Source organism: Corapipo altera, unplaced genomic scaffold (assembly GCF_003945725.1).
Source record: "Corapipo altera isolate COAL_440 unplaced genomic scaffold, ASM394572v1 180, whole genome shotgun sequence".
Classification (NCBI taxonomy): Eukaryota; Metazoa; Chordata; class Aves; order Passeriformes; family Pipridae; genus Corapipo; species Corapipo altera.
The window spans coordinates 7,231,516-7,255,560 of NW_020884915.1; the positions used below are offsets into that span (position 1 = coordinate 7,231,516).

The 24,045-nt window shown below is 40.2% G+C and overlaps 1 protein-coding gene and 1 long non-coding RNA gene across 2 annotated transcripts; one reads left to right on the forward strand and one right to left on the reverse strand.

Moving 5' to 3' along the window:
• The first annotated feature begins 1,663 nt into the window (after positions 1–1,663).
• Positions 1,664–16,201, forward strand: LOC113952854. The gene is made up of 4 exons (XR_003529681.1): positions 1,664–1,910; positions 4,156–4,226; positions 9,595–9,750; positions 16,105–16,201. It is a non-coding gene; the product is annotated as an uncharacterized LOC113952854 (long non-coding RNA).
• LOC113952852 (pancreatic triacylglycerol lipase-like) lies at positions 9,260–23,218 on the reverse strand. Its single transcript, XM_027655331.1, has 13 exons — positions 23,198–23,218; positions 22,721–22,769; positions 21,812–21,966; positions 21,237–21,362; positions 18,927–19,061; positions 17,786–17,894; positions 16,575–16,694; positions 16,225–16,344; positions 14,687–14,805; positions 13,440–13,569; positions 12,353–12,464; positions 10,544–10,711; positions 9,260–9,364 (listed from the first exon to the last, which is right to left on the reverse strand). Exons 1-13 carry the CDS (start codon positions 23,216–23,218, stop codon positions 9,301–9,303), a joined length of 1,428 nt encoding a protein of 475 aa, XP_027511132.1. The 3' UTR covers positions 9,260–9,300.
• Between the last annotated feature and the right edge of the window lie 827 nt (positions 23,219–24,045).

The following is a 24,045-nucleotide window of genomic DNA, read 5'->3' on the forward strand; positions in this document are numbered from 1 at the left end:
AGACATCAATCGTCTATCACTGTCCTGCTGCAAAACAGTATTAGTTCTGCCTAAGCTACTCTCAACTTTTATTTAGTCTGGTTTTAAACCTTCTGATCCTGCAGTGATGCTGCCTGCTTGGGCAGTTGACTTGTCTTTCACTGTCCTCACCTCTCTAAAATCTTACATAATGTCAGCTTTGACTCTCTCTGGCTGTCCCAGCCCTAGAGAACATGGGAACATTTCATCCCATTCCTGCTCTGACAGGTTTTAGACATATCTGAGGACTAGTTTCATGCATGCCCTGAGTCTAAATCTTAATTAAACCCCAGGTCTTTCAATCACATTTTATAGACCTACGATCTTTCTTTTATGGCTCTGTTGGCAGGGGGTGCTGATTTCTTGCAGATCAGCATCTTATTGCTGGAAGGAGATTTGGAAACTGATGCCAAGGTTATTCTGTGTGCATACACATGAAGGGCTTGTGTTGGGTACATCTCACTACGAAACAGCCCTGATGAAGTATCAACAATGAAATGTGATATGGGGAGTTGAGGCACATTGTGGTTTTGACTTTTGCAAACAATGGTTAAAGGCCTTCTTGTGTGCAAACTGAAGGGTGCATGTTTGAACCTTAGGAGCTTGTAGCAGTTAATATTGTATTAGCTGGATGTGTTTTGGATAAATTACACCTATGAGGTAACCACAAATTATGGTTATGAAACAGACTGTGAGTTTTGCACTCACTTTGCTTTTAGAAATTGCATTGTTAAAGCATTTTCCTTGAACTCCTATACTGTGGAGGTTCTGATAAACTACTTATGCCTTGCTGACCTGAAGTGTGTTGAGCTACATGAAAAATGCTGCAATGAAAAACTTCAAGGAGTGAGAAATCTGTATCTTCATGAATGACTTGTTGGGGAAGTTTGGGCAGGATAGATTGAGCTTTTTACTCTGAATTTAAAATGCAAGAAAATACTCCAGCCACAGAAAATGGGGCTCCACTCTGAGGTTAAAGGCTAATTTAATCCAGTAGTCATTCCTACTTTTGGCTAGGTGTCAGCACCTCTGGTCTTTAAGTCTCCCTTACACTCCTCCTGTCATTAAAATCTCTGGCATCTTCTATGTGGCTGTAATGGGACATCATGTCCTTTGGAAAATGAAGATCTAAATGAAGAGTGTTGGAAGACAGTGCTTTAGACTCTGTCACTTAATAGCTGTTACTTTACTCAAAACTGATGGGTGTAGAAGAATCTCATGACCTCTTGGTAGATTCCCAATGTTCTATCACTTAAAACTGTATGACTGATGTGGTGCCAGCAGCGAATGATAAACCTTATTTATCACTCTTTCCTCTCTGCTTAACCAAAAGAGAATTTCTGTGAACAAGAGAACAACTCACCATTGTGCAAACTCTGCATGCAAGATTTGTTTCATCTGCCCTCGTCTACTCCTCCCGGCCGGCCCCGGGCGCATGCGCGATGGCGCAGCCCGGCCCCGGGCGAGGAAAGGAGCGAGAGAATGGCAGCTTCGCCTGTGGGGACAGTGCCATCGTGGGAGATGAGAGGGGAGCCCCGGAACACACGGGACAACTCCAAACCCGGGCAGATGGAGCTCGTCAGCCCTGTAAGGCCATCCATCCAAGAGAAGGTCACTCTAAACAAACCTACGTCCTGAGGACCTCGCTGCCACCATCCAAGCTCTCTCGGCCCCGGCAGATGAACCTTAGGATCAAAGGGTGGGCTCAGTTCAGCGTACGCTGTGTCTCACCTAAAAAATCCACCGCGCAGGCTCGAAGGCCTTACCCGCATTTGCAAAGCCCTGTATCACCAGTGCACTTGTAACAATTGTGGGTAAAGACCTTTGCCAAATCTTCGTTTGCGAAGACTGGCCATGATGATGATGATGATGATGATTCTACTCCTCCCGAGGTGAAATTAAGCATTTTTCATGCTGTCTCCATACCCGAAATCTCTCACATGAACAAAGCTTATGGAGTTGGCATAAGCATCTTGGCATGCCCAGACAACCCTAAAAGTGCTGCCTGGTAGAGGTGCACTGTCTGAGGATGCAGTCCTGGTTGGGAGTGAGGGAACAGCTGGACCTGTTCTGGATACCAAAGCAAAGCAAAAACAACTGGTGAAACTCCTCAAATTTATTGAATCTTCTGAGGGCTTTTTGTGTGTTAAGTTATATTCATCTTCCCAGAGTACTATTAGCATATTCACCTACATTGAAATAATTAATTTCCTTGTTATATGCCAACTCTTAATTTTTTGTTCTTTCAGAATTATTGAAATTTGTGACAAGAGGTAGTGATATGAGGAAATGCTTGGTTTCTGGTTTGTTAATCAATTCCATAATATCTCCTTCTTCACAATTGCTTTATTTAATAGCACCAATTTCTGCTTTCAGGTCTTGACTTCCCTGATAAGCATTTAAGTTTCAGAATTTTTAAAAATCTTTTAACCTTTATCCCTTTGATTTTTTTTTTCTCAGCCTATAATTTATTATACAGTCTCCTGTCAGAGGAGGAGGTAGACTAGGTGATTTTTACTGTATTGCAAATTATAATTATTATCGTTATTTGCATTAGTAATGGATTCATTCTTATCACTGAAAACAATTCCATTATCTGATCAGACAGTTATCTTCACACTGTCCGTGATCATATCTTTTCATTAGGCACCTCTTTCTCTGTGGGTCAAAAGGAGAATTATTCTTCAGTCACTTTTCACTCTTAACATTTTCCTTGCTGAAAAAGAAGTTTTTAATCCCCAACAAGGGTCTGTTGCAACAAAAATATGCTCCTTTCTGCTGCTGTGTTGCCATCCTTTCCAACCCAGCAAGGGATGGCACAGCGGTGCCAGGAGCTGCCCTTCAGTGACCTCTCTGTCACAGGCACCGGGAGAGGGTTTGTAATTCGGGTTCCGTGGGAGGGACTGAGAGGCTGATTTTCATGACCCAGCAAAGATATTTTAATGCCTTTTGGGATTAAAGAAAAGCCTTGAGGACCTACAGTCTCTCTTTAAAGAGGGGCAGAAGCCTTCTTTCCCAAACCCTTCCTGTGTTCTCTGGGAGATGCAGGTTCAGAGAGGGATAATTGCAGAATGAGGGTGCAGAGGGAGCAAACACAGTCTCCTCGCTGACTCCCCACTTAATTTACTGTCCCTCTCCAGGGGTGTAAAACAGACAGAGGCACTGATTTCCAAACTGCAAGCAAAGGGGAAAAGAGACAGGTTGGAGAGAGATGTGAGGTCAGGCCACAGACCCCCCTGAGGAACTGAGAGCACCTTGGTGAGAGCTGCAGGTGGTGGACAACTTCTTTCACACCTCTCCTGATGACTTCTGAGTGAGGAATTAAGGACAGTGCAGAAAAGGTTGTCAGTCTAAACCAAGAGTTTGTTTTATTTATTGTTAAGCAGTTCCTGTGGGAGTTTCTGTCATCTGACTCAGGCTGTGGCCAGCAAACAGAGTGCTTTGTGTTGGGAGAAGGAGGGGATGGCTTCTGCTCTTCTGTCACCTCAGGCAGGAACGTACACATGCTTACTTTGTGTTTTGCATTCCGTGTAATGAAGGTGATGACTATATTCCTCCTTAATGAAGAGCCTCTTCTAAGCAAGCAATGGTACCACACTCAGGGCAGACCTCACTCTCCAAAAAGGATATTCAGGACTCCCAGAGGAATCCAGCGTCTGGAACTTCACACCCCAAAACTGAGGTACCCAAGCCACCAGTAATGTTCATTGCTGTTATTTTTCATGAGAGCGAGACCTAGGTTATAAAAATTTTAATAATATAAATTACTATGTAAAGAAGTGCATTACTGTGGAGGTTTAGATCCACCTTTTTTTCCCCTTTACCTCTGTAATTGGTGAGATGTGAAGCCATTACCTACATAATGCCATTAAAGGTAAGATTTTCCATAGAATGTGTGCCACAACAATAATTCTACGGGTCACAGCACAAAGAGGAACTTGAATGCAATTTTTGTCTTTGGGTCTCACGTGTCTTCAAGGTGCCAGCAAGGGTAGTAGCCACTCAAATGTTATTGTGTAATTGAATACAACATTTAGACATCATTTAAAGAGTACTTTGCTTCTTGCTTCTGTTTGTATATAGGCACGGTTTAGAAGTGAGTGTCATGTAGGTCACTATAAGTATTTTTTCATTCAGGGCTGTGGAACATCACACCGACCCTCTCCTTTCTTCCTCTGCCCTCTTCTGAGGCTTCCTGTTTTGACCAAGTAAGAAAGGGGATACATCTTACCCTTTTCTTGTCTTCAGATTTGAGAGGGTTTGCAGAGGAAACAAAATGAGTATCTGAAGTTACATAATTTCTTTGGCAAAAAAAGTATTTTGTTCTAGTAAATATGCCTTTTGTCAAAGAAATTGTTCCCAGTTTATATCAGAACAAGTTGTTAACAAATTTAGACTTGTTTTTCCACAATTCAATACAACCATACATAGTATATATTTCTGAAGTATGAGGGTATGGCAAAATACCTTAGGATTTACACTCAAACTAAGGAAAGACTAGCCTTCAAGGCATAACATCATAAAATTCTTATTTGCAACCTCTGAGGACACATCCCAGGAAGGTATGGAAATAAATACAAGTACATTACACTGTCAGCTGTGACTGGGTGATGAAAGCTCTAATATGACAAACTAGATTAAAAAAACCCTCAAGAGATTCAGCAAAGAGAATTCATCAATGCCAAATTAAGATACACTCAAATATTTCTTGAAAGATAGAACCTCATTATCCTACTGATTTACGGAACAAAGTAATGACTGTGGACTGCATTGTCTAAAGACAACAATGAGCTCTGGTATAGCTCAGTAATAATTAGAGCCACATGAAATCTTCAATTTATTTTTTTTTTATTATTCTCAGATTATTTGTAATATAGGAGAAAAATGCATCGCACATGGTAATCTCAAATGTAACAAAAATATGTGACCTGAGTTGTTCCCATATTTAAAATTCTGATTGCAATGCTGCCCACCAACAAAATAATAGTAATTTCTGGCAGGAATTATAAAACCTTAACTACAGCACAAAGCATTTTTCACCAAATTACTCACTTTATATCCACAATTATAGCCCATTTGTTTTCTTATGCTGATAACAAAAGATACATTTTGAGATCCTCGCTGTGCTACTCTTCCTTTAATAAATAAAGTGAGCTTTTCAAAAGCTACAAAATGATGCAGATAAAAATCAAAACATTCCTACATTTAAAGATTCAATCAAAGACTTGCCATGAATGGTGTGATATTAAAGTTCAAAAAAAATAATCAATTTAGTGTGTATTTTTGAACACAATTTGTCACAAATAGCATTCCCAATAGATAAGAATGATTATATGGTAAAGAGAGTAATTTATATATCTCAAGCGTTCTGCTTTTGTCACCAACATCGTTAAGGAATTTGACACATTTGCAGGAGAACAATATATGTCAACTGAAATATATACCAATTAGCCATAAATGGGACACTGAAATGAATGATGCATGTGCATGCTATACTTACAAGTAATAACATGTGGTTTAAAGTCGCTCGCGTTTTCAAACAAGAATTCTTTTTATGTTGTCATTTAAAATATCTAATATTTCAAAAGGTCAGGAATAAATAGCACCATTAGCATTAAAAGCTAGCTAAAGGGAAAGTAATTTGTTGTTCATTTAACATTGCATTTTATGTAATAGCTTTGTAAAATGTTCAGAGGGGGGAGATTTTGCTCGGCTAAAACAAGATGACGGCAGCTCCAGTTCATTATTAAAAGGAGATTTTTTATTATGCTATTGTCAACTTTAACGTCTTGATTCTGTTAGGTGTTTGTTAAAATTACATGGGTTGCTGAAGTGGCTATGGCAAAGGATAATGCCGAGAATATCGTAACTGTCAAAACAACTGTGTAGGCAAGAATCTGCTTATACCAAGGCAATGGAACAGAAGACAAAGGAGAAACTCTTCTACAGTGCTAGGAAGTTAATAACCCTGTTGAGGTTTCCTCAGCAGGAGGTACTGAGATCAGGAAGCCAGTGTCTGGAAGAGACAAACAGTGAAGGCAGAAGGAAGTAGGCAATGTCAGGGGGGTGTGAGGTACATGAAACCCCAGCATCAGGTGCTCCTGTGTCTATGGCTAGGTGTAAACTTGCCACTGTTCATCTCCCTGGAGAGGGTATGTGTGTTCTTCCAAGAACTGGATGACACGAAGGAAATGTGAAAGCCTCTAGAGTCCTATGGCTGGATTCTCTTCTTCCTGACCAACTGCAGCCATGGAGAGTCAAGAAAGGCTTTGAAGGAGCAATGCAGAGCTGGACTTCGCACAGCCTGGTTCAGGATAAACAGTTCACATCCTTGAATTTATTAAACCTGATTGTATTATTCTACCACTATAAGGCTGACCACATATGGAAAAAACTGGAGCCAAAATAAGTGTCAGCTCATAAGCATCCTCCTGGACAGTGTAGACTGGGAAGAAAACACACAAAGAGAACTCTGCTCTGTGCTTGCAGCACTTGCTGCTGCCGTGAGGAGCTGCACCTGGAGAGAAACAATGTAAGAAGGGGAATAATCAAGTAATATCATCAGGGTAAAAAACATCTGTTCTTTCCTCTTGAAGGAAGTTGGACAAGAAATTGGCTTAGCGTTTTAATACCCCACACATCTATGACAGCATAGCAAGGGGAGTCTCCTTTAGCATTTCATATATGTATAGGTACCCTGTTAGCCTGCCTGGGGTAAGGTTTCAGAGACTCGGAGATCCCGCAGATCAAAATTTGGTTCATATTGATGCCTATGGATTTTCTGGCTTTTTAGCGTTTTGTAGATTTTAATGTAGCTGTAGTTAGCTTACCCTTAGCACAGGAGTTTACGCATTTACCCAACCCTGTTTCCCCATTCCATATCAATCCCTCTAAATTCCGTTAGCACGTTTAGACTTTCCTCAGGGTAGGCCTTCTTTCTGTTTGAGAACATTTGCACCCTGGCTTGAACAACAAGATACCCCACAGAGAAAGTGACCTTCAAACCCAGAACTTTGGAGGAACTCCAAGGGCTGGATGTGCTGTGATGAAGAGGAAGATGTTGAAGAGGGGGGCCCAGAGCCCCCTGCCTCAATTTCCAGAGGGGTGTGCCGGGGGGAGGATCTGGGGGTGGATAGATCTGGGATTGGCTGGGATAATGCCTTAAATTGTGGAACCCCTGGACAAGGGGAGACGCGTCATATGTATTCCTGTGGGCCTCAGGCCTGAGATCAAAGGGCCTGCTCTCTTTATCTTATACACTAAGTTGGCTCGGAGTCCTGTTTTCTGTGGTCTCTTAAGGCAACAATACTATGCTCCTGAGGGAGCAAAATTGGGTGGAATCATAGAATAGTTAGGGTTGGAATTGACCTTTAAAGGTTGTCTAGTTCACCACCCCTCCCCGCCCCTGAAATAAGTAGGTACAGCTTCAACTAGACGAAGGTGCTCAGAGCCCTGTCCAGGCTGGCTTTGAATGTTTCCAGTGATGGGGCATCTACCACCTCTCAGGCCAACCTGCGCCAGTGTTTTACCATTCTGAAAGTAAAAAACTTCTTCCTTATATCTAATCTAAACCAAATAGTGCCTTTTAGTCTGGGCAAGAGGCACAAGTGCAATTTAGAAAATTTTTAAACATAAAAGCAATCCTGCACATCTCTAACTAAAACTGAAATTGCTGGAAGATATTATCTTCAGTTGTGTTAAAGCAAGGAGCAGTTTGGCTTTTACATAAGGAACTTATTCCAGCTCAGAGCATGCCCACAGGTAGCTAATCTTCAATGCTGATGATGGTCCCTTTTCTATTCTTTACAGCCCTCATGTCCCTTCAAGAGCTGGCAGAATGCACTGAATAAAAAAGAAACACTGTTTTTTTCTATATTAAAAGAGTAGTGCTCCAACACAGAATAAATTGGTTTCAACCTCCACCACCGCACAGGGAATCTAAAGCCTTGCTGGGAGGTTGATGTCCTTCAGGAAAAGATGTTATGGGGGAGGAAAGGTCAACCAGAAAGGCAGAAAGACCAGAGCGCCCCAGTCTGGGGAACCCGAGAAGAAACTGCAGGAAAGGTCCCCAGGACTGTTAGGTCTGCGTAGTGGTAGATCTCCATCAGTTCTATGGGATTTTTTCTGTGAGGATGGACTACTTCTGGCAGCAGAGGCAATCCAGCTGGCTTCTCCAGCAGCAGGCTGAAGAAGCTGAGACAGGATTACACAGGGCCAGAAATGAATTCATGAACTCTCCACACTTCAGCTGAATCTGTTTATCAGAAAGCATGGAAAGAACTGATCCTCTCATTGCATTACCTGTTTTGATCCCATCATCCGGCAGTTTTGTTCAAGGCTGAGGCCCAGCATAAGGGATTTCAGAATACTTTGGAGATTGTTATGATTATAAGCATTTCAGTGAAACTTCACTAACATTTGAAATTTTCTATGCAGATTTCTCAAAATAATTCTGTTTAGGTCATAGAAATCCTAGAATAGCTTGGTTTGGAAGGCTCCTTAAAGACCACCTAGTTCCAGCCCACCTGCCGTGGGCAGGGACACCTTTCACTAGGAAAGGTTGCTCAAAGCCCCATCCAGCCTGGTCTTGAACACTTCCAGGGATGGGGCATGGTATGAGCTCAGTTCAGCATTAACACCCCAAAACACATTTGCAATTCTCCATCAAGTTGACTATTCCATCTCTAACAGATAATTACACTTAAACTTCTGTCCTCATTTTGTAACCTCTCACCGTCCCCTCCTATCTCTCTTTCATCTTTATCTCGTGCTAATTCTGGGCTTAGCCTTCAGTTTGACAAAGAATATCAGATTCCTTAATCCACTCCTCCTACTCACAAGCAGATCTGCTTTCTTTTGGTACTGCCCAGGAGCCACTATCCAGATTCTGTCACCTGCCCCCTTTCTTCCTCTGGTTTGAAATTATTTCAAAACAGGCTGAAAGCAGGGTAACACTTAACAGGTTTTGGCTCATTCTCTCCTAAAGCTATTAAAAAAATTCTATCTATAGAGAGATATCCATAGACTTAACCTCTGCCTCCCAAACTAGCAAAAAAACCCAAAACAAAACAAAACAAAACAAAACAAAAAAACCCAGACAAACAAAACAACGACAAAAAAACCCTAACCAACCAACAACAACCAAAAACCCCCCAAAGCCAAAACAAACAAATAAAAACCCCCAAACAAACAAAATTACCCCCACATATCATCAGTATTAGGACTGCAGACTCCAGTGTTTTCTGCATGAGTAGCTTTTATTGGTAGCAAGGTGATGTGCTGTTAGCAAGAAGTAAGAGTTTGCAGAACATCTTCTCTCACGGTCTCGGACCCACAGAAATGGTATCTGAAGAAGAAATAAATGCAAGCACCTTGAGTTGTCAACATTTCTTGAGATTATACAAGTGGATTTGTTTTAATGTAAGTCAACCTGATTTGTCATTTGACACAAATGGACAGAACAAACTTTGAGCATCTAAGTTTGAAATATTACTTCTGGGGAAAGCACTGATAGACTGTGTCCATTCTGCTTTACTGCCTGCCTTCCTTTAATTTTAGTTTCTTTTTCTTTTCCAGATTTTGTGCTACCATCACTATGTAGATGACCACAACTACTTGTACATAGGCCATGAGTCAGTAGAAAAGTGAGTTCCTATCTACAGGAATACACTTCATCAGTGATGTGCTTTGGTGAACAGAGACTAAAACTGGACCCAGAATCTCTGCTTTAAGGTAAGTTAAAGTGATGCCATAATCACTTCTCTTTGCTTGAAATTGTTTTCATCTCCCATATTGTCTTTTAAGTGATGGAATTTTAACTGTGCATTTGTATATGGGTCTAAAACTTACACTGTACCTCTTGTTCTAGATACCAAATCATGGGGTGGATAAAATAAAATAACTGAACAAGCAAATGAGGGACTACTAAAAGTCCAGGAAAAAAATGGATCAGTAAATCCTACCTCTGTAATCTGAACATCAAGCCATATTCCATGAAGTCTAGAGCAATCGCTTTTAGCCTCTTTACTTCAATTTTATAGAGAGGCTTTAAGTGCAGGCTCTAAGTACTAGTCCTCATTGGAAGGCTTATTGTCACCATCCCCTTTTGTCAATCATGACCTCAAGAATCATCCATATCAATGGAATACTTCTGCTGGTCCCAGCTGACTGTGAATCTGACACAAAAACTAGCAGTTCTTGTGGAGCTTGGCAAGAGTGATGCTGACAATCCAGCCAGCACTAATTTTTCTCATCCAAAGAGTTATACAGGAAGCTTGCTCTTCTAAAGCCTGGAAAGATTTTAAGTTTTTCTTTCAAGTTATTTAAGGTCAAGACTTGACGTAGTAGTGAATCAAACTATGGATGAACAGTGTCTTGAAAGGAAGGAAATAAAAGGTTTTCTTGAGAGTCTTTTTCTTTTAATGCTTTAAATAGCTTTCGTTGTGAAAAGGCTTTCACTCCACTTACAATTTTGTCACCTATCTTCTCAAGTAACTTTCAAGATTTTCACAATGGATATACTTACTGTGTTCCATTTTGTCCAGATTCTACTGTGATAGTCGAAGCTCCTAATTTAGGCAAAGTTGGATTAATCCAGTTGTTGTTCCAAAGAAATTTAACTTTTGTAACTTTTCCAATATTAACTTCTGCATCGATGTAGGCTGTGTAAGTGTTGTCTGGTTTGAGGGTTCCCCTGTGAAAAATAACATTTTATGGATGTGAGGCATGCCAGCATCTACTATTAATTACCAGTCCTCTCATTGGCTTGGCTGTGGTATCAAATGAGTAGAGAATTAACAGAGAGACAATATTTATCATATAATATGGTAACAATATTACTGCCAATTTTCCAACTTAATTAATCCCAAATCAGTGTTTTTCAGAGGCAGGTGGGCCTGGTATGCTGCAGTCACACCTCACAGTGAGGACCCAGTTAGAGGATAATCCCTGTGGAGGTGGTAGAGCTCGCTCCCTGTTGCTTATGTAGGGAAGGGATTTTTTTGCATATAGATGAAATTTTCATTTAATGTTAGTTAATTTATATGATGCAGATGTTGGGTTTGTTTTGGATGGGCAGAAGGTTTATCTACTAGCTGCTCAGCCTGGTTGTCTAGCAGAGATTCCCACACATGGCCAAGTAACATGGCCATGTCTTCCTGGTAACCCTGGTTTATAATCTGACTACTTGCTTCATATCGCACCAATAGAGCAAATTCTAAATGACAGCAGTTTGAGACTGGTAAAGGCTTCAGCTACTGCATCTCACTGAACATTAGCCAATACTTCTCCAACCCTTTTCTTTGCTCTCTCTCAGACCCACACTCTGTTTTCTTAAATTTACCCCTGTCAGCAGACATTTGAATGAATCACCCAGAAGAAACCTCTACAGTTTTATCAAGCTTCATGAGAAAGACAGGACTTTCATTCCTCCCCCTAGCTTTGTACTCACTCCTGCATCTGCCTGCAGAGGAGAATGTTTACTCCCCTCCATATTAAAAGGCTCATGGTAGTGGAAGTAATGAGAGACAGAACAAAATCTGTCTGCCTTTTTGTTCCTCTGCTGGATCCACAGTGGTGCCTGGTAGGATACAGCAAATTTTGCTGGAGAAGAAAAGAACTTCACATCCAGCAACCGTATTGAAACAGGTCCTACAAAGCTAGAGAGGGCTGGAGTGCATCCCATACTGCCAGATCTGCCAGATTCATCCCAGGTGAATGCATGGATGCATGTGAACTGAGATCAGCTCATAGCACACACCTTCTGCTGGCATGAGGATGTGAAGTCCTTGGAAAAGTGGAAGTGACATAGTTATAAGTAAAAAAAGCAAAGAATTAAATCCAAACCTCACATCAAAATGCCTTCTCCATATTTTTCATAATTTCAAATATTTTGGTTGAAGCAAACAAGAAAAATGAAAATAAACAAAAACCACAAGAGGCAAGGAAGCAGCTTCAGTATAAGCAGGAAAGATATGAGCAACAAAAAGTAGATTTTTTTGTATAGTAAATCATAAGGTAACTTTAGCTGAAAGCAACTGTGGCAACATTTTACAAGCCTGTGCAAGACAAAAAGATCAGAACTCTCCTATTGCAGGTCCAGCAAGTCCTTTGTGGAACAGCAAGCAAGCGACACCAAATTCTGATATTTTAAAATCCTGCATTTTAACCTTTTCCCTTCAAGTGTAAACCCAGAGTGACTGAACTATTGCTACATTTACATCAGTGGTAGAATTTGATCACTAAAAAAAGATCAATTTAAACAGAATTATTAATTAAAAATATGAATTAAATATTCTAGAAGAGAAGTTTCTTTTCTGTTGAATAATTAACTTACTTGGTGACCTGGTGCTGCTTCGTGTTCCCATCACTGCCATACAGGGCAACATTTACATATCCATTTACTTTACTCTTTCCAGAGAGGGTCACAGTTACTTTGTACCTCCAAACTATACAGAAGAAATACAGTAAGTTAGGCTGTACCCAGGGAGAAACAGTCTCTAAAATATCAAATGCCAGCATTTTGTCTATTTTTTTCCTGTCTGTACACAGTAGTTGAAAGCAGAAGATACAAAACACCAATGAGTCAGGTATGTCATTATGTCCTAATGAGATCAATATCAGGAATGGCAGACATTTGTGTTACTTTCTGGAAAAGAAAAAAGAGAAAACTGGTCCCTACCATAGTAAATACAATATAGATTTCAGCATTTTGAAGGATTTCATACACATTGATGTTGGAAAGAAGGCCATGTTAGGAATCAATACAGAATCTAAGCAGTGTAAAAGAATCCTGAAGCTCAAAGAAAATTATTTTTTGGGTGGGTGATTTCTTTCAGTGTGCAATAAGCAAAAGCAGCTTGAGAAGATTGTGATTTGTGTTTACAAAGGTGAAGGAAGAACTGTGTTTTGAGAGCTGACATTTAGGATAACTAAGGTTGTAAATGAGGTTCGTTTGGTCCATCCAGTTCTGAAACCAGTTCAGCTGTGATTGGCTTGCTCTTGGCCTTTGTCAAATGGAGTTTTGAACATCTAAAAAGTGGAGATTTCCCAGCTTCTCTGGACCCCTCTTCCTGCCTTTAGCCACTGTCATTGTGACTGTGATTTTCATACTACTTAACAAGAAATTCCCTTGATGCAACTTGCGTGCATTGCCTATCCTTTCCTCTCCTTGCACCTTGTAGTGCAATCCACTAAACATGTCAGTGATCTGCACTAGACTCTCTAGTTTGCCAACAACTTTCTTGTACTGGAGGGCCCCAAACTGGGCAGTAGTGTTGGAGCAAAACAGGAAAAAGCATGAAGAACTGAAGAGCCCTTGCACTATGTTGAGACCTGTTCATCTGTTAAAATTGATTGTAAAGCAGGAAAATTAAACCATTTTTTACAAGGAGTAGGTAGCAATGGAAGGAATCAAAACTCACGAGGAAAATCCCTGGCCTCTCCAGTATTCAGGTAAAATTTGAAAACGTCCTCCGTAATTTTCCCTTTGAATTTGTCTGCATAGTGACCCATATTTGGGCATCCTTCTTGTGGGCATGGAAAACAATTTCCCTAGTGAAAACAAATATATCTATTAATAACATTATCCAGCCAGCCAAGAACAAAAAATTAGTCGCAGGACATATTTTTAATATACCCACCTAACTGGCCCTGTATCACAGCAACAGATTTCAAGTAACCCTTTCTATGACTTGAGAAGGATCATGGGAGCTAGCCAACTTTCTCAAAGGCTCTGATTTTTCAGGGCTCTGTGTTGCTTCTTGGGCCATTTAGTTCAATCCAGCCACATCAGTGCCAATCTTGAGTAGTCTTGAACTGGAGCAGGGAAGAGAGGTGTCCTTCCCAGCAACTGATGAGAAAGAAGGATGTCTCCTTATAGCTTCAGGTTGGGTCAAGGAAGGCTTTGTATCGAAAACAAACCTTGCTTATATCATGAAAGCAGCTTTCTAGTATGGTGACAGAAGCAGGTAGTCACCTTCTCCCAAAGCAATCTGAGAAGTGTGATCTCTATCACCCGCTAGAATGTGTAAAGGTTGATCTAAGCGCTGTGCAAGTTTATACCTCTGTCTGTGCTGCTTGTAGAGTATGATAAGCCTGTCACCTTCCTGGTGCTCTTAGGCTGTAATTCTTTGTCTCCCAGTCTGGGACAGGGAAGGGCTTCCTGACCTTGGTCCATAAAGCATTGCTTTGTCCCTGGAGCCATCTTCAGTCACCAAAGGACTACAGGTTATCACATATTACTTTACTTCTTGTTCTAAACCCAAGAAACCTAACCTGTGTTTGAAAGCTTGCCTGCTACAGTATGGGATCACAGTCCTTGCTCTTGATAAATACATTTGGCCATTACAGGGACAGCCTGTTCTCTTTACCTCTTCCCCAGTTCAATGCAGAGGAGCAGGTCTGAGGAAGCCACCACACAGGCTCCAGTAGTACTTCAGGGCTGCCACACCAGCACCAAACTAGATATGCCCCTGTTCTGTTACTGCCTTCTCCTACTTTCACCTGTGTCATCTGCACAAGCTGTAACACTTTTGGACATCTGACAGCTACTCCTCTTACAGATACATTCATTGGGTGCAAGCTAGCATAAATACATTGAATTTCAGATGCAGAGATAAGAGCCACTGTTTTCAATAAGGTGCATCCTGAAGTTCTGAGAGATACTTACTGATTGAAAAAGATCATATGAAGCACAAGGATAGCCTAAAAAGCCATTAGGGTAGATGATACTGTCCGAGTAATACTTGTAACTCCGCAAATGATTGCAAGCCACAAAGTCCCGAGTTCCTGTGAAGAGATGCTTCCAGGTTAGTTCTTCCTTTCTGTTACCCTTCTAGGAAAGAGACCAGCACAGCCCTTGCCCTGTGATTGCGATGCATCACTCCTGCACAAAAGCCTTAGTACAGTTCTTGGAGCATCAAACATAAAGTTGGAAACTTACTTATTTACTTTTGGGGAATTGATGCCCTAAGGAATGTCACTGACTCAACAGGTATAAAACGCAAACTTGAAATGCTTTGTGGAGACTGACTGTGCAGCTCAGTGCAGCCCCTGCCCCCCAAAACCCACTCATTCGTGCAATCTGACCGAGTTTAAATAGAAATGAGAACTGCATGAGGCAACAGTTGCATTACCATAACAAAAGGAAAACAAATGAAAAGTATTTAACAGTGAACTTCCTAAGGCAATGCTGATTTGCCTCAGCTGAGGACTTCAAAACAAAATTATTATTTGGGGGTGCATAAGAAAGGAGATTCTTAGGATTAAATTAATGAATATATTATTTTTCTTTGTGTTGCCTTTACTTTCCTATCTTTAGGTTAAAAAGAAGATCATATACAATGCAGTTATTTCTTTGTGCTTTAATTCCCCACTATTAATAACAAGTTTACTCTATCCAAGAAAAAGGAGAAAGAAAAAGTAATGCCTCCAGCTGCATTTAATAAAAGATGGAGTAAAAGGCTTGTTATCACAAATCAGTTCATGGATTCCCAGAGGAAGGTGTTTGCAGTAGTATAAGAAAGACCTTAGATAATATACTGAAAAATCTCCACAGCAGAAATCTTCTGGTTTTTTCTTTTTTATTTTTTTTTAACATTATGTACAATTTAAGTAGATAGACAGAAATTTTGTAATACTCAGAGGTTTTATTAGAGCCATATAAAACAACAAAGAACAGCGTATTTGAGCAGCTATGTGCCGATCTTTTTTTAGCTGGCTAAAAGTAGACACAATAACATCACTTCAGGGCAACTTGGATTGTAATCAGTAACTTAAAAAAGAGTTAAATTAATTGTTCTATCTCAGAAGAAAAATTTCAGCTGAAGATACACTAACAGGAGCATCTGTGAACATCCTGGCCCTACTCCACCACCGCTGCTGCTGAGCAACTAGACACAAAGTGCAATGTGTGCCACAGGCCTTTCTAAATTTCTTGGCACAGTTCCAGTAACTTTTGTTTCTGCTATCAGATACTTTAGAGGAGACATATTTTGCAAAGGCAAACCCTTTGTCTTGTTTATTTTTTAATGAGCTCTGAAAAATTGTGTGTTTTGAGCCTATTAATAGTTTTGCTGTGCTCTGCAGCTGCCATTGCCGGTGGACACACCAAGAGCTAGTGCAAAACACCTGAATTAGAGAAAGTTAAGTGGCTACACCGAGACAGGTGACATACCCATGAATTTGTAATGGAATCAACATACTTACCTTCCCAGATGCCATCGAGATCTACAATCTGTGAGACAGCGTTCTTCCCACACCCTGGCATTTCCTCTCCTCCATTTGGATAAAAGTCAATATGTCCTATTGCTGGTCTTATGCCAAAACCTGAAGCATTTTAAACACTGGTAAGCATGCTTTAAATTAACATTGTCTCATACCTGTAGCTGCTGGCTTCAAGTCTGTCTGTGCATGGTGTTTTAGGAGCTGTTAGTGACCAGTGTGGTGTATTCGTTCTGTGTCTGTGACAGCACAACAGTCTTGATGAACAATTAGACTACTTAAGTGCCATAGGGCATAAATAATTCAGTATTAATACAGTAGACCTGAATACTCACCTAAGTTGGGGATTGTGGGAGCTGAGTCTGTATGGATAATGTCAACAAAGTCTGCATCAGATTTATCCAGTCTGACTTCAGTTGGAGTGCCTTGAAAATAAGGTTGAGCAGGGTCCAGTCCTGAATGAAAAAGACTAGCATTATGTATAGATAAAGAGAAGTAGATGTAGAATCATTTCACATAACACTGATTGATTATATATAATGATTATCAATATACAGTTGCCTAGGGTTTCTCATACTAGGTAATATAGGCATTAATGAAATGATGATGTGTGCTCTCTCTTACCAAGTGGCTTTTCTTCCAGGAAGTCAAAGGGGTTACTTTTGTGAAACCTGTTAAATTTTACTAATTTATATATTTACACCAATATTGAATCCCAACCCTTGGAAGTAACTTTTTTTTTAATTTAATTGAACTTCCCTTTAATAATGTTGTTCAAACTGAGGTTGCTGTGTCTGCATCCCATATAACTCATGTGGTTTCTAGCCCACCTTGCTTGAGAGTACTCAAAGAGGAATTTCAGCTGATAGCACCCCATGTGTTTGAAGGTGTTGAAACCTGCCTGCCTACTTCTGGCTCCAGTCAGATTTTGGGAAAAACATCTTGTTTTGAAATGACGATCTTGGCTTTTGAGCCTAGCAGAAAATAGAATTGATTTGCTTCCCACATTGCTGCAGCAATTTCAGGAGCTTGTAAAGTCTTGCAAATTACACAATTTTTGCCAACTTATAGTTGCATCTCTTCTTGTCCCTGGGCAACACATTAGGGTTTGCTTTTAAACTGACTTTTGTAGACTATTAGTCCAAGGTTCACCAAGCCTGAAATCCCTGAGGAAAAGTAACCAATTGAAAAGGGTTGTGTTAATAATATCCAAAATTGTCTTTTATGCATGAAAGGTCACTCTGCTTAATGCACAACGCCCTTGGTGCTGCCTGTGTGATGAATAAGGAGATCAAATCCATAGCTTTACCTCTGGAAGGGCTGAACATGTTAGAAAATTTCCTTTGCTGTGTAACACATGAGCAAGCAAAATAATCATCATGCCGACTGTTTTCCCACGCTTATCAGGGCGCTACTCCTTGGTGTACCATAAGAGGCTGAGCTCTGTAATACTCAAATTACCTTGACTACCCTGCAGCCCATGGGTAAAACCAGAAGAGAAAATGAGCAGCAACATTTTGTTTGGTGGCTGAAGTCACTGACTTACCGGTTATTCTTCCAATCCCTGGCCTCCTCCTGCCAGCCTCACCAGCAGCATGTGCTCCAAGGCTGTGCCCGATTATGTGGACGTCAGCCGGAGAGTATCCGTATTCGTCCTGGGAAAACAACAACAAAGAAAAATTGCTACATCTCTTTTCATCAGCAGTAGGGAAGACTAAAAAAGGGGTTGAAAAACTAGTTCTAATTGGACCACTGACTCCTCTCCTATAAGGAACTCTTATAAGATTTCAGCATCTGTTTGCCTGCATAGTTACTTATGTTCAATACATAGATTTTTCAAAACTCCTTATTCAGGTGCTCCCTGCCTTTGGAGGCTGTTACAGCTCTAGACAGTTCTGTTCTGAGAGGCTCTGTGCCTGTGTCACATTCTAGGCCTGTTAAGATTCACAGAATGCTTATCTGGCTTATGAGAGTCAGCCAGGGAGGAACTCTGAGTTGCACCTGACAGGTTGGGCACCACATGCAGCTGGGGGAGAACATGAGACGAGAGATGCCCTCAGGATTTTTGGACAGTAACTCAGGAGCTGCAGTGCAGATGTAGAGAGTGAGACATGGGTCAGAGCACTCTTAGACCCAGCATGCTCTCTGTTTTTAGTAATTTATAGTTATTTTGTGGGAAATGTGTGTTGAAAACAATTAGATTAAAAGAAGGCTTCAAACCAAGCATCACTTCCCATGTGAAGCTGCCTACAAAAGTGGGCATGTGGCACCTCCTGTAGAGTTGGGTACTGTCCACCATGGCTTTCCCTGGTGGGTCCTGCTTGTCCCCAGCCACTGTTGCTCCCTGAGAGTGGTTGTCCTCCAGCCTCTGCTGACTGGCAGCTTATTTTCTGGCATTCTTAGGAGCTCTTTAGTAGATTTTGGTAGGTTCTGTCTCCATAAAGAAGCAGTTTGCCTTGTCCATTATTTCTGCCTGGCTGTACTGTGGGAATATCTTGTTGAAATTCCTATCCCTAGGTTGTCTAGAACAGCTCTTTTAAGAAAAGGTCTGGTTTCAGCACAACTGAAATTATCGTGGAGTAGAAGATTGTTTTCTGCTGGCTACATCCACATTCATGGAAGTTCCAGTACCGTATTTCTTTCAAATCAGTGTTATAGCTATAGCTTTGTATACAGAACACTCTTACCATAAGAACTTCTACAAAATAAGCGATTTCGGCGCCTACGACACGGATGTTGTTCGATGCCTGGGTGTACTGACATCTTGCACCTCTCTGCCAGTTCACACAGATGCAGTTCACATCTTCCACAGTAAGCATCCTCTGTTTCATAAAACAAGAGTAAAACCCATGGTAAATACAATACGGAATCGAGTCGTGTTGCTTATTACAGCTCAACTCATATATTTTGTGTGAACTTGTATGACAACCTTTTAAGAACCAAAATCTGTAGCATGTGGGTGTGGTCGTGCCTGCTCACAGTGGCGTGTGTGCTCACACAATGCTGAAATAGGGTGATGTGCTGTAGGAATGGCCACAATCATTTCAAATGCCTATAGCAGTATTTTTTACAGAAGGGAAAACAATATCAATAGTACTACTTTTAATTTTTATTTTCAATCAAACTTTGCATGTAACACTAAGAGCTCTACTTATGTACTGATTCACTTCAGTGATTTAAAAATATTTAATTAAAATTGAATTGGAACTTACATTTTTGATTATAAAAATCAACAGTGTTTTTCTGATACAGATTTTTAAAAAGGAGAATGCCTTTTTATAAGAGGGTACATAGACTGATGGTGTTCCTGAATATCCATTCCAAATTTATTACTTTATTTGGATATAGATAGATAGATAGATATGCAGGCAGATGCCTTACTGTCTGCCACAGAATGAGAAGCTTTACTGTCCTCCACTGAGCTGGATTGTTTGGCTAGAAGTATTTTGCTTTAGAAGCTTATGTATAGTTATTCTTCTTTGCTTTGTGTTCAGACATTATAAAGCATCCAAAACCAGTTACAACTGGCAAAGGATAAAAAAGGCAATCGAAGTGTCTGTGACCATGTTAGAAGTAATAAAAATCAATGTGCAGATAGGATTATTGCTTAATGGGAAGGAAAGTAAGTAACAGACACACATAGGAGGGTTGATGTATTCACAATCCCATTTGCTCCTCTCTTTTTTAAAAAGATTCACTGAGACCAAATTTTTTCTAAATATAAATAAATTGGAGTGTTGTAATAAAACATAGGCCACGATCATGGAGAAAAAAATTAAAGGATTTATCTCAAGCCTCTACATCCTTGTGAAAATTGATCAGATGGATTCAAGGTACTATCTGAAGGAAATTGTGAGCTATCTCGTTGACTGTGAAGTTCTAGGAAAAACCCTCTATTTTAAGAGGGGAAAGGGGGAGAGAGAAAAGTGTGAAAACATCACTATGTTTCTAATACTGTAATTAAATTATTAACTAACAAATCCAACAATCATTTGTGAATTTTCATAAAGTGATAATCAACATAGATTTTTTTTTTCAAGAGAAAGTGACAAATAAATTTAATCTCTTTTCTTTTTACCTAGTATCAAAGAAAAGCAGGCAATGGGGATGCAATAAGTGTGAAATGCCTTGATTTAAGTTTCACATTGTTTCTCATAGTGATCTCATAAGTAAAATAGGAACACATAATTTTAAAAAATTGTAGTTATGTTAATAGTTTTTTGAAAACTGTATCATGCAAGTGCCATCAACTGGGATTTTGCTCTGTGCTGTATGACCAGTAGCTTTAATTAGCTACAGATGCCACATAAGCATGTTTGAAGGACTTGAGAAAACCACAAGCTGGATTTGCACTTTGTGAGGGGACAGGGTTAAGAAATAATTTGTGGAATTAGCAGAAAAATCAATAAAGCAGAGTGCTTTACTACATTCAGTGTTCATAGTAAGTGTTAGATTGAAAGCTTTGTTTGAAATGCTCCCCTTGAGGTCCCTTCTGTATATCATTTCTACAAGTTTATTGTTCCTGGTAATGGCCAGCCTAAACAGCCCCCAGCCCCCAACAGCCACACGGCAGCCCAAGCCTTTGTGATAAACTTCCACATCTAGAAACCAGTTCCTTCTCTGGAGAAAACAAGATTCAGCAGCTCTGAGTCTGCAGTTATTTCTGGAATCATCCTAGATCCTAAGCAGTATCTTTATGCAGGGTTTGTGTTGTTTTTACCAAGAAAAAGGACACTTAGGGAGTCAAATCCTGTTGTCACTTACTTCAGTAAAGAGAAGAACCTTATAGATTTTGCCTCATGCTTTTCCTCAAGGTGCAAAGCTACATATTTAAGTTGATAACAATTTGAAAATGTCACCTTTTTCCCCTTTCTTATCACTTCAAATATCATCAGAAAAATTGGTTAGAAACAGGGAAATCAGACAATTTTTAGGAATGTGTTTATAAATGCAAACTAAGGTACCTCACAGGGACAGGATGTTCCTGTGGTACATACCTTGCACATGTCTGACAGCCAATGTTCTTCTCCATTGTCTATAAATCCATGTACTATAAATCTGGTCATCCTGCTCGTGTTAAAATTGGAGCTCTCAATTGTTGACTTATCAACTGCAGAGACTTCCTACAGGAATGTAGATATTAAATTAATGTAGATAATAAATTAATGAACCTTTAAATCTGCTTTTTCTAAATAGTTTTTCAAAATTGCAAAGACCTCAACTATGGTTATCAGTATAGGTGTTTAAAAGTTATGCAATGTTAAACTCATCTGCAAGCATTCACATGACTAGGGCTTAAGGTCTGTATTTCCATTCAAATAGGCTTTGACACATATCTTAGAGCAGAAAAGACTTTACTTTTCAAGTGTTTTCATTTTGTCTGTGGAAAAAAATACCCAAAGATGCTCAGTTTCCAAGTACTTCTCAATGGGGACCCTGCCAAGGAGCTGGAAGAGGTTGTCTCCTGAACAAAGTGGAATTTTTAACACTTTTCAGGAACACAGCTGAAGCCTGTGTTTATTCACAATTTTTACATGTGATTTACTAATGTTTAAACTGCAACAGTTCTTACTTGAAAGTCAGTAGGATCTTCTCTTGTGTACAGGAGGAAGTGAATGTCTATACTTTCTGGTTTCCAGGGTAACTTATACATTGGTCTTTCTATAGTGCCAGACCATGGCACATCATCTGTGAAGCATCCAAGCCTTTCATAGCAAACTTCTTTGCCTGTAGCATTAGGATCAGATCAATAATATGTGAGTGAGCAGAGAAGAGGAGCAGTTAGTCAGAACTCACAGCATCGCTTCTCTGGGGGTCTCTTGATTCCTTTTAACAGAAAGCAAAGACCAGAAGTTTCCCCCTCCTAGATCTTTAGAGGCTACAGTTTGCCGTAAGGAAAGAAGCCCACCCTCTTGCTCATCAGCCAAGTCTTCAGAGGAGTTCCTCTGTGGTATCCTCTCTCATACCTCAGGTATCTTTCCCCAGATGTTACTTTTCCCAAAGCAAAGACAGCTGAAGAGTTTCTCCTAACACCAAGCCAAGGAATTGCAAATGATCAGCAATAAATTGAGACTGTGCTGAACAGCTGACTGCACACAAGAAGTCATACTACACAAGCCAGTGTCTTCTGCTGAATATAAAACTATAGCCTCATTAGACTGCCTCCACTCCCTGCCCCTGGCTTTTTCTCCATTTCCATCACTAAGAAGAGTACAAGAAATAATTCTCTAGGCATGGTAGAGCAATAGCTTTGTTCTGACATAGGAAACATCAGCATTTCTTGCTTATACCTAGAGTAGAATTTCCAGAGTGGAGAAGAGGAAGGACAACGTGCACACGCATTCATCTCACCATTCTTGTATGGGACAGTGAGCCATGCAACCTCAATCAGTAACTGTTAAAGTACCATGTTGTAAAATAATACCTCACAAAATACAGCAGCATAGGAAGGCAATATAAATACTAATCCCTAAATGCTTACCTTCTGCTGCACTGAGAAGGAATAGGGCCAGTATCCAAATTCCAAGCATCTAGAACAGTAGAAAAAGAAAGAAGAAAAAGAAGCAGCTAGGATTTGCTAACCCACTTGATTAGCAACTTAGCTTTCTGGTGCTGAATTTTCTCAAGGTGAACAGGGTGCTGTGACTGTCTTCTCTGCAGCATCTGTCTATGACTGCTGTGTACGCAAGACAAGCCTGAGTCAGCTTTGTGCTTGCTTGCTCCACTAGAGACTGGGGGGTCATAAATATACTAAAGCATAGCTTAAATCCAGAGTGATTTTTGTCCTATTGAGGCTGCACTTTTTTTCCCTAATCAGATGTAGAGGAGCTACTTTAGAACTATCATGAGGAGTAGCATAATGTGAGCTGTAATTCCCCATTATACTTCTCACGTGGTGTCGTGACAAGTCAAAAACCTGACAAGGTAAAAGAAAAAAACCCAAATCTGAACTACTTACGATGCAGCCTCGAAGGTCCATGCAGTAATGTGCAAACTTTGCAAGCACTTTTTATAGTCTGCTTTATCCTTGGAAATGTTCCTAGAAAGATAGGAATATTTATTTCAGATTATAGATTATAGCTAAGCTGAAAAACAACTTTAATGGTTGGTTTCTCTGAAAACTCCAAAACCCACGGACATAGATTTCTTGAATTAGTGTGCTGGAGGCCAGAATAGGATTGGAGCTCCAGAGGTAGGATAATTCCTAGGCAGCAATGCATCAGGAGTGGGACATTAAAGAGAATTATATGTATCTGTGTGTCTTGTCTTGGCTGAGAAGACTGTTATTTTTAGTGTTGTTGTGTAGCTGGGACTACTGGGGATCTACTGAGACAGTTAGTAGGGAGCCATACTGTTTTTATGTCTCCTTCCTTGCCCTGCATCAAGTGACTTCAGATGTGGAATTCTCCCGTGTTTCTGGGTCTTTTGTGCCCCATTCCTGACATCAGCTCAATTTGTCAAACTCAATTTGAAAAGCTTCTTAGTGGTTGGTTGGTATATTCTTTTCATAGTGAAAGAGCCTTATCTTCTCCTGATATCACCTTAATTTCTTTGTTGAAATGAGTAAATGTAGAAGGACAATTATCTGACCCTTTGGATCCTTTCTATACTACCCGTGTAACCCAAGTTTTGAGAAAGCCCTTCTCTGAGGGATGAACTGAGAGCAAACACACTGGAAAGCTGTACAAATAACACACAAAATTCCCCCAGACATTGGGACATGGCTGGTTTATATAGGAACAGTAGGTTGTTCAATTAGATACATCAAATAAAAGGTGATAAATAGCCTGTAGAAATGAACAGGAC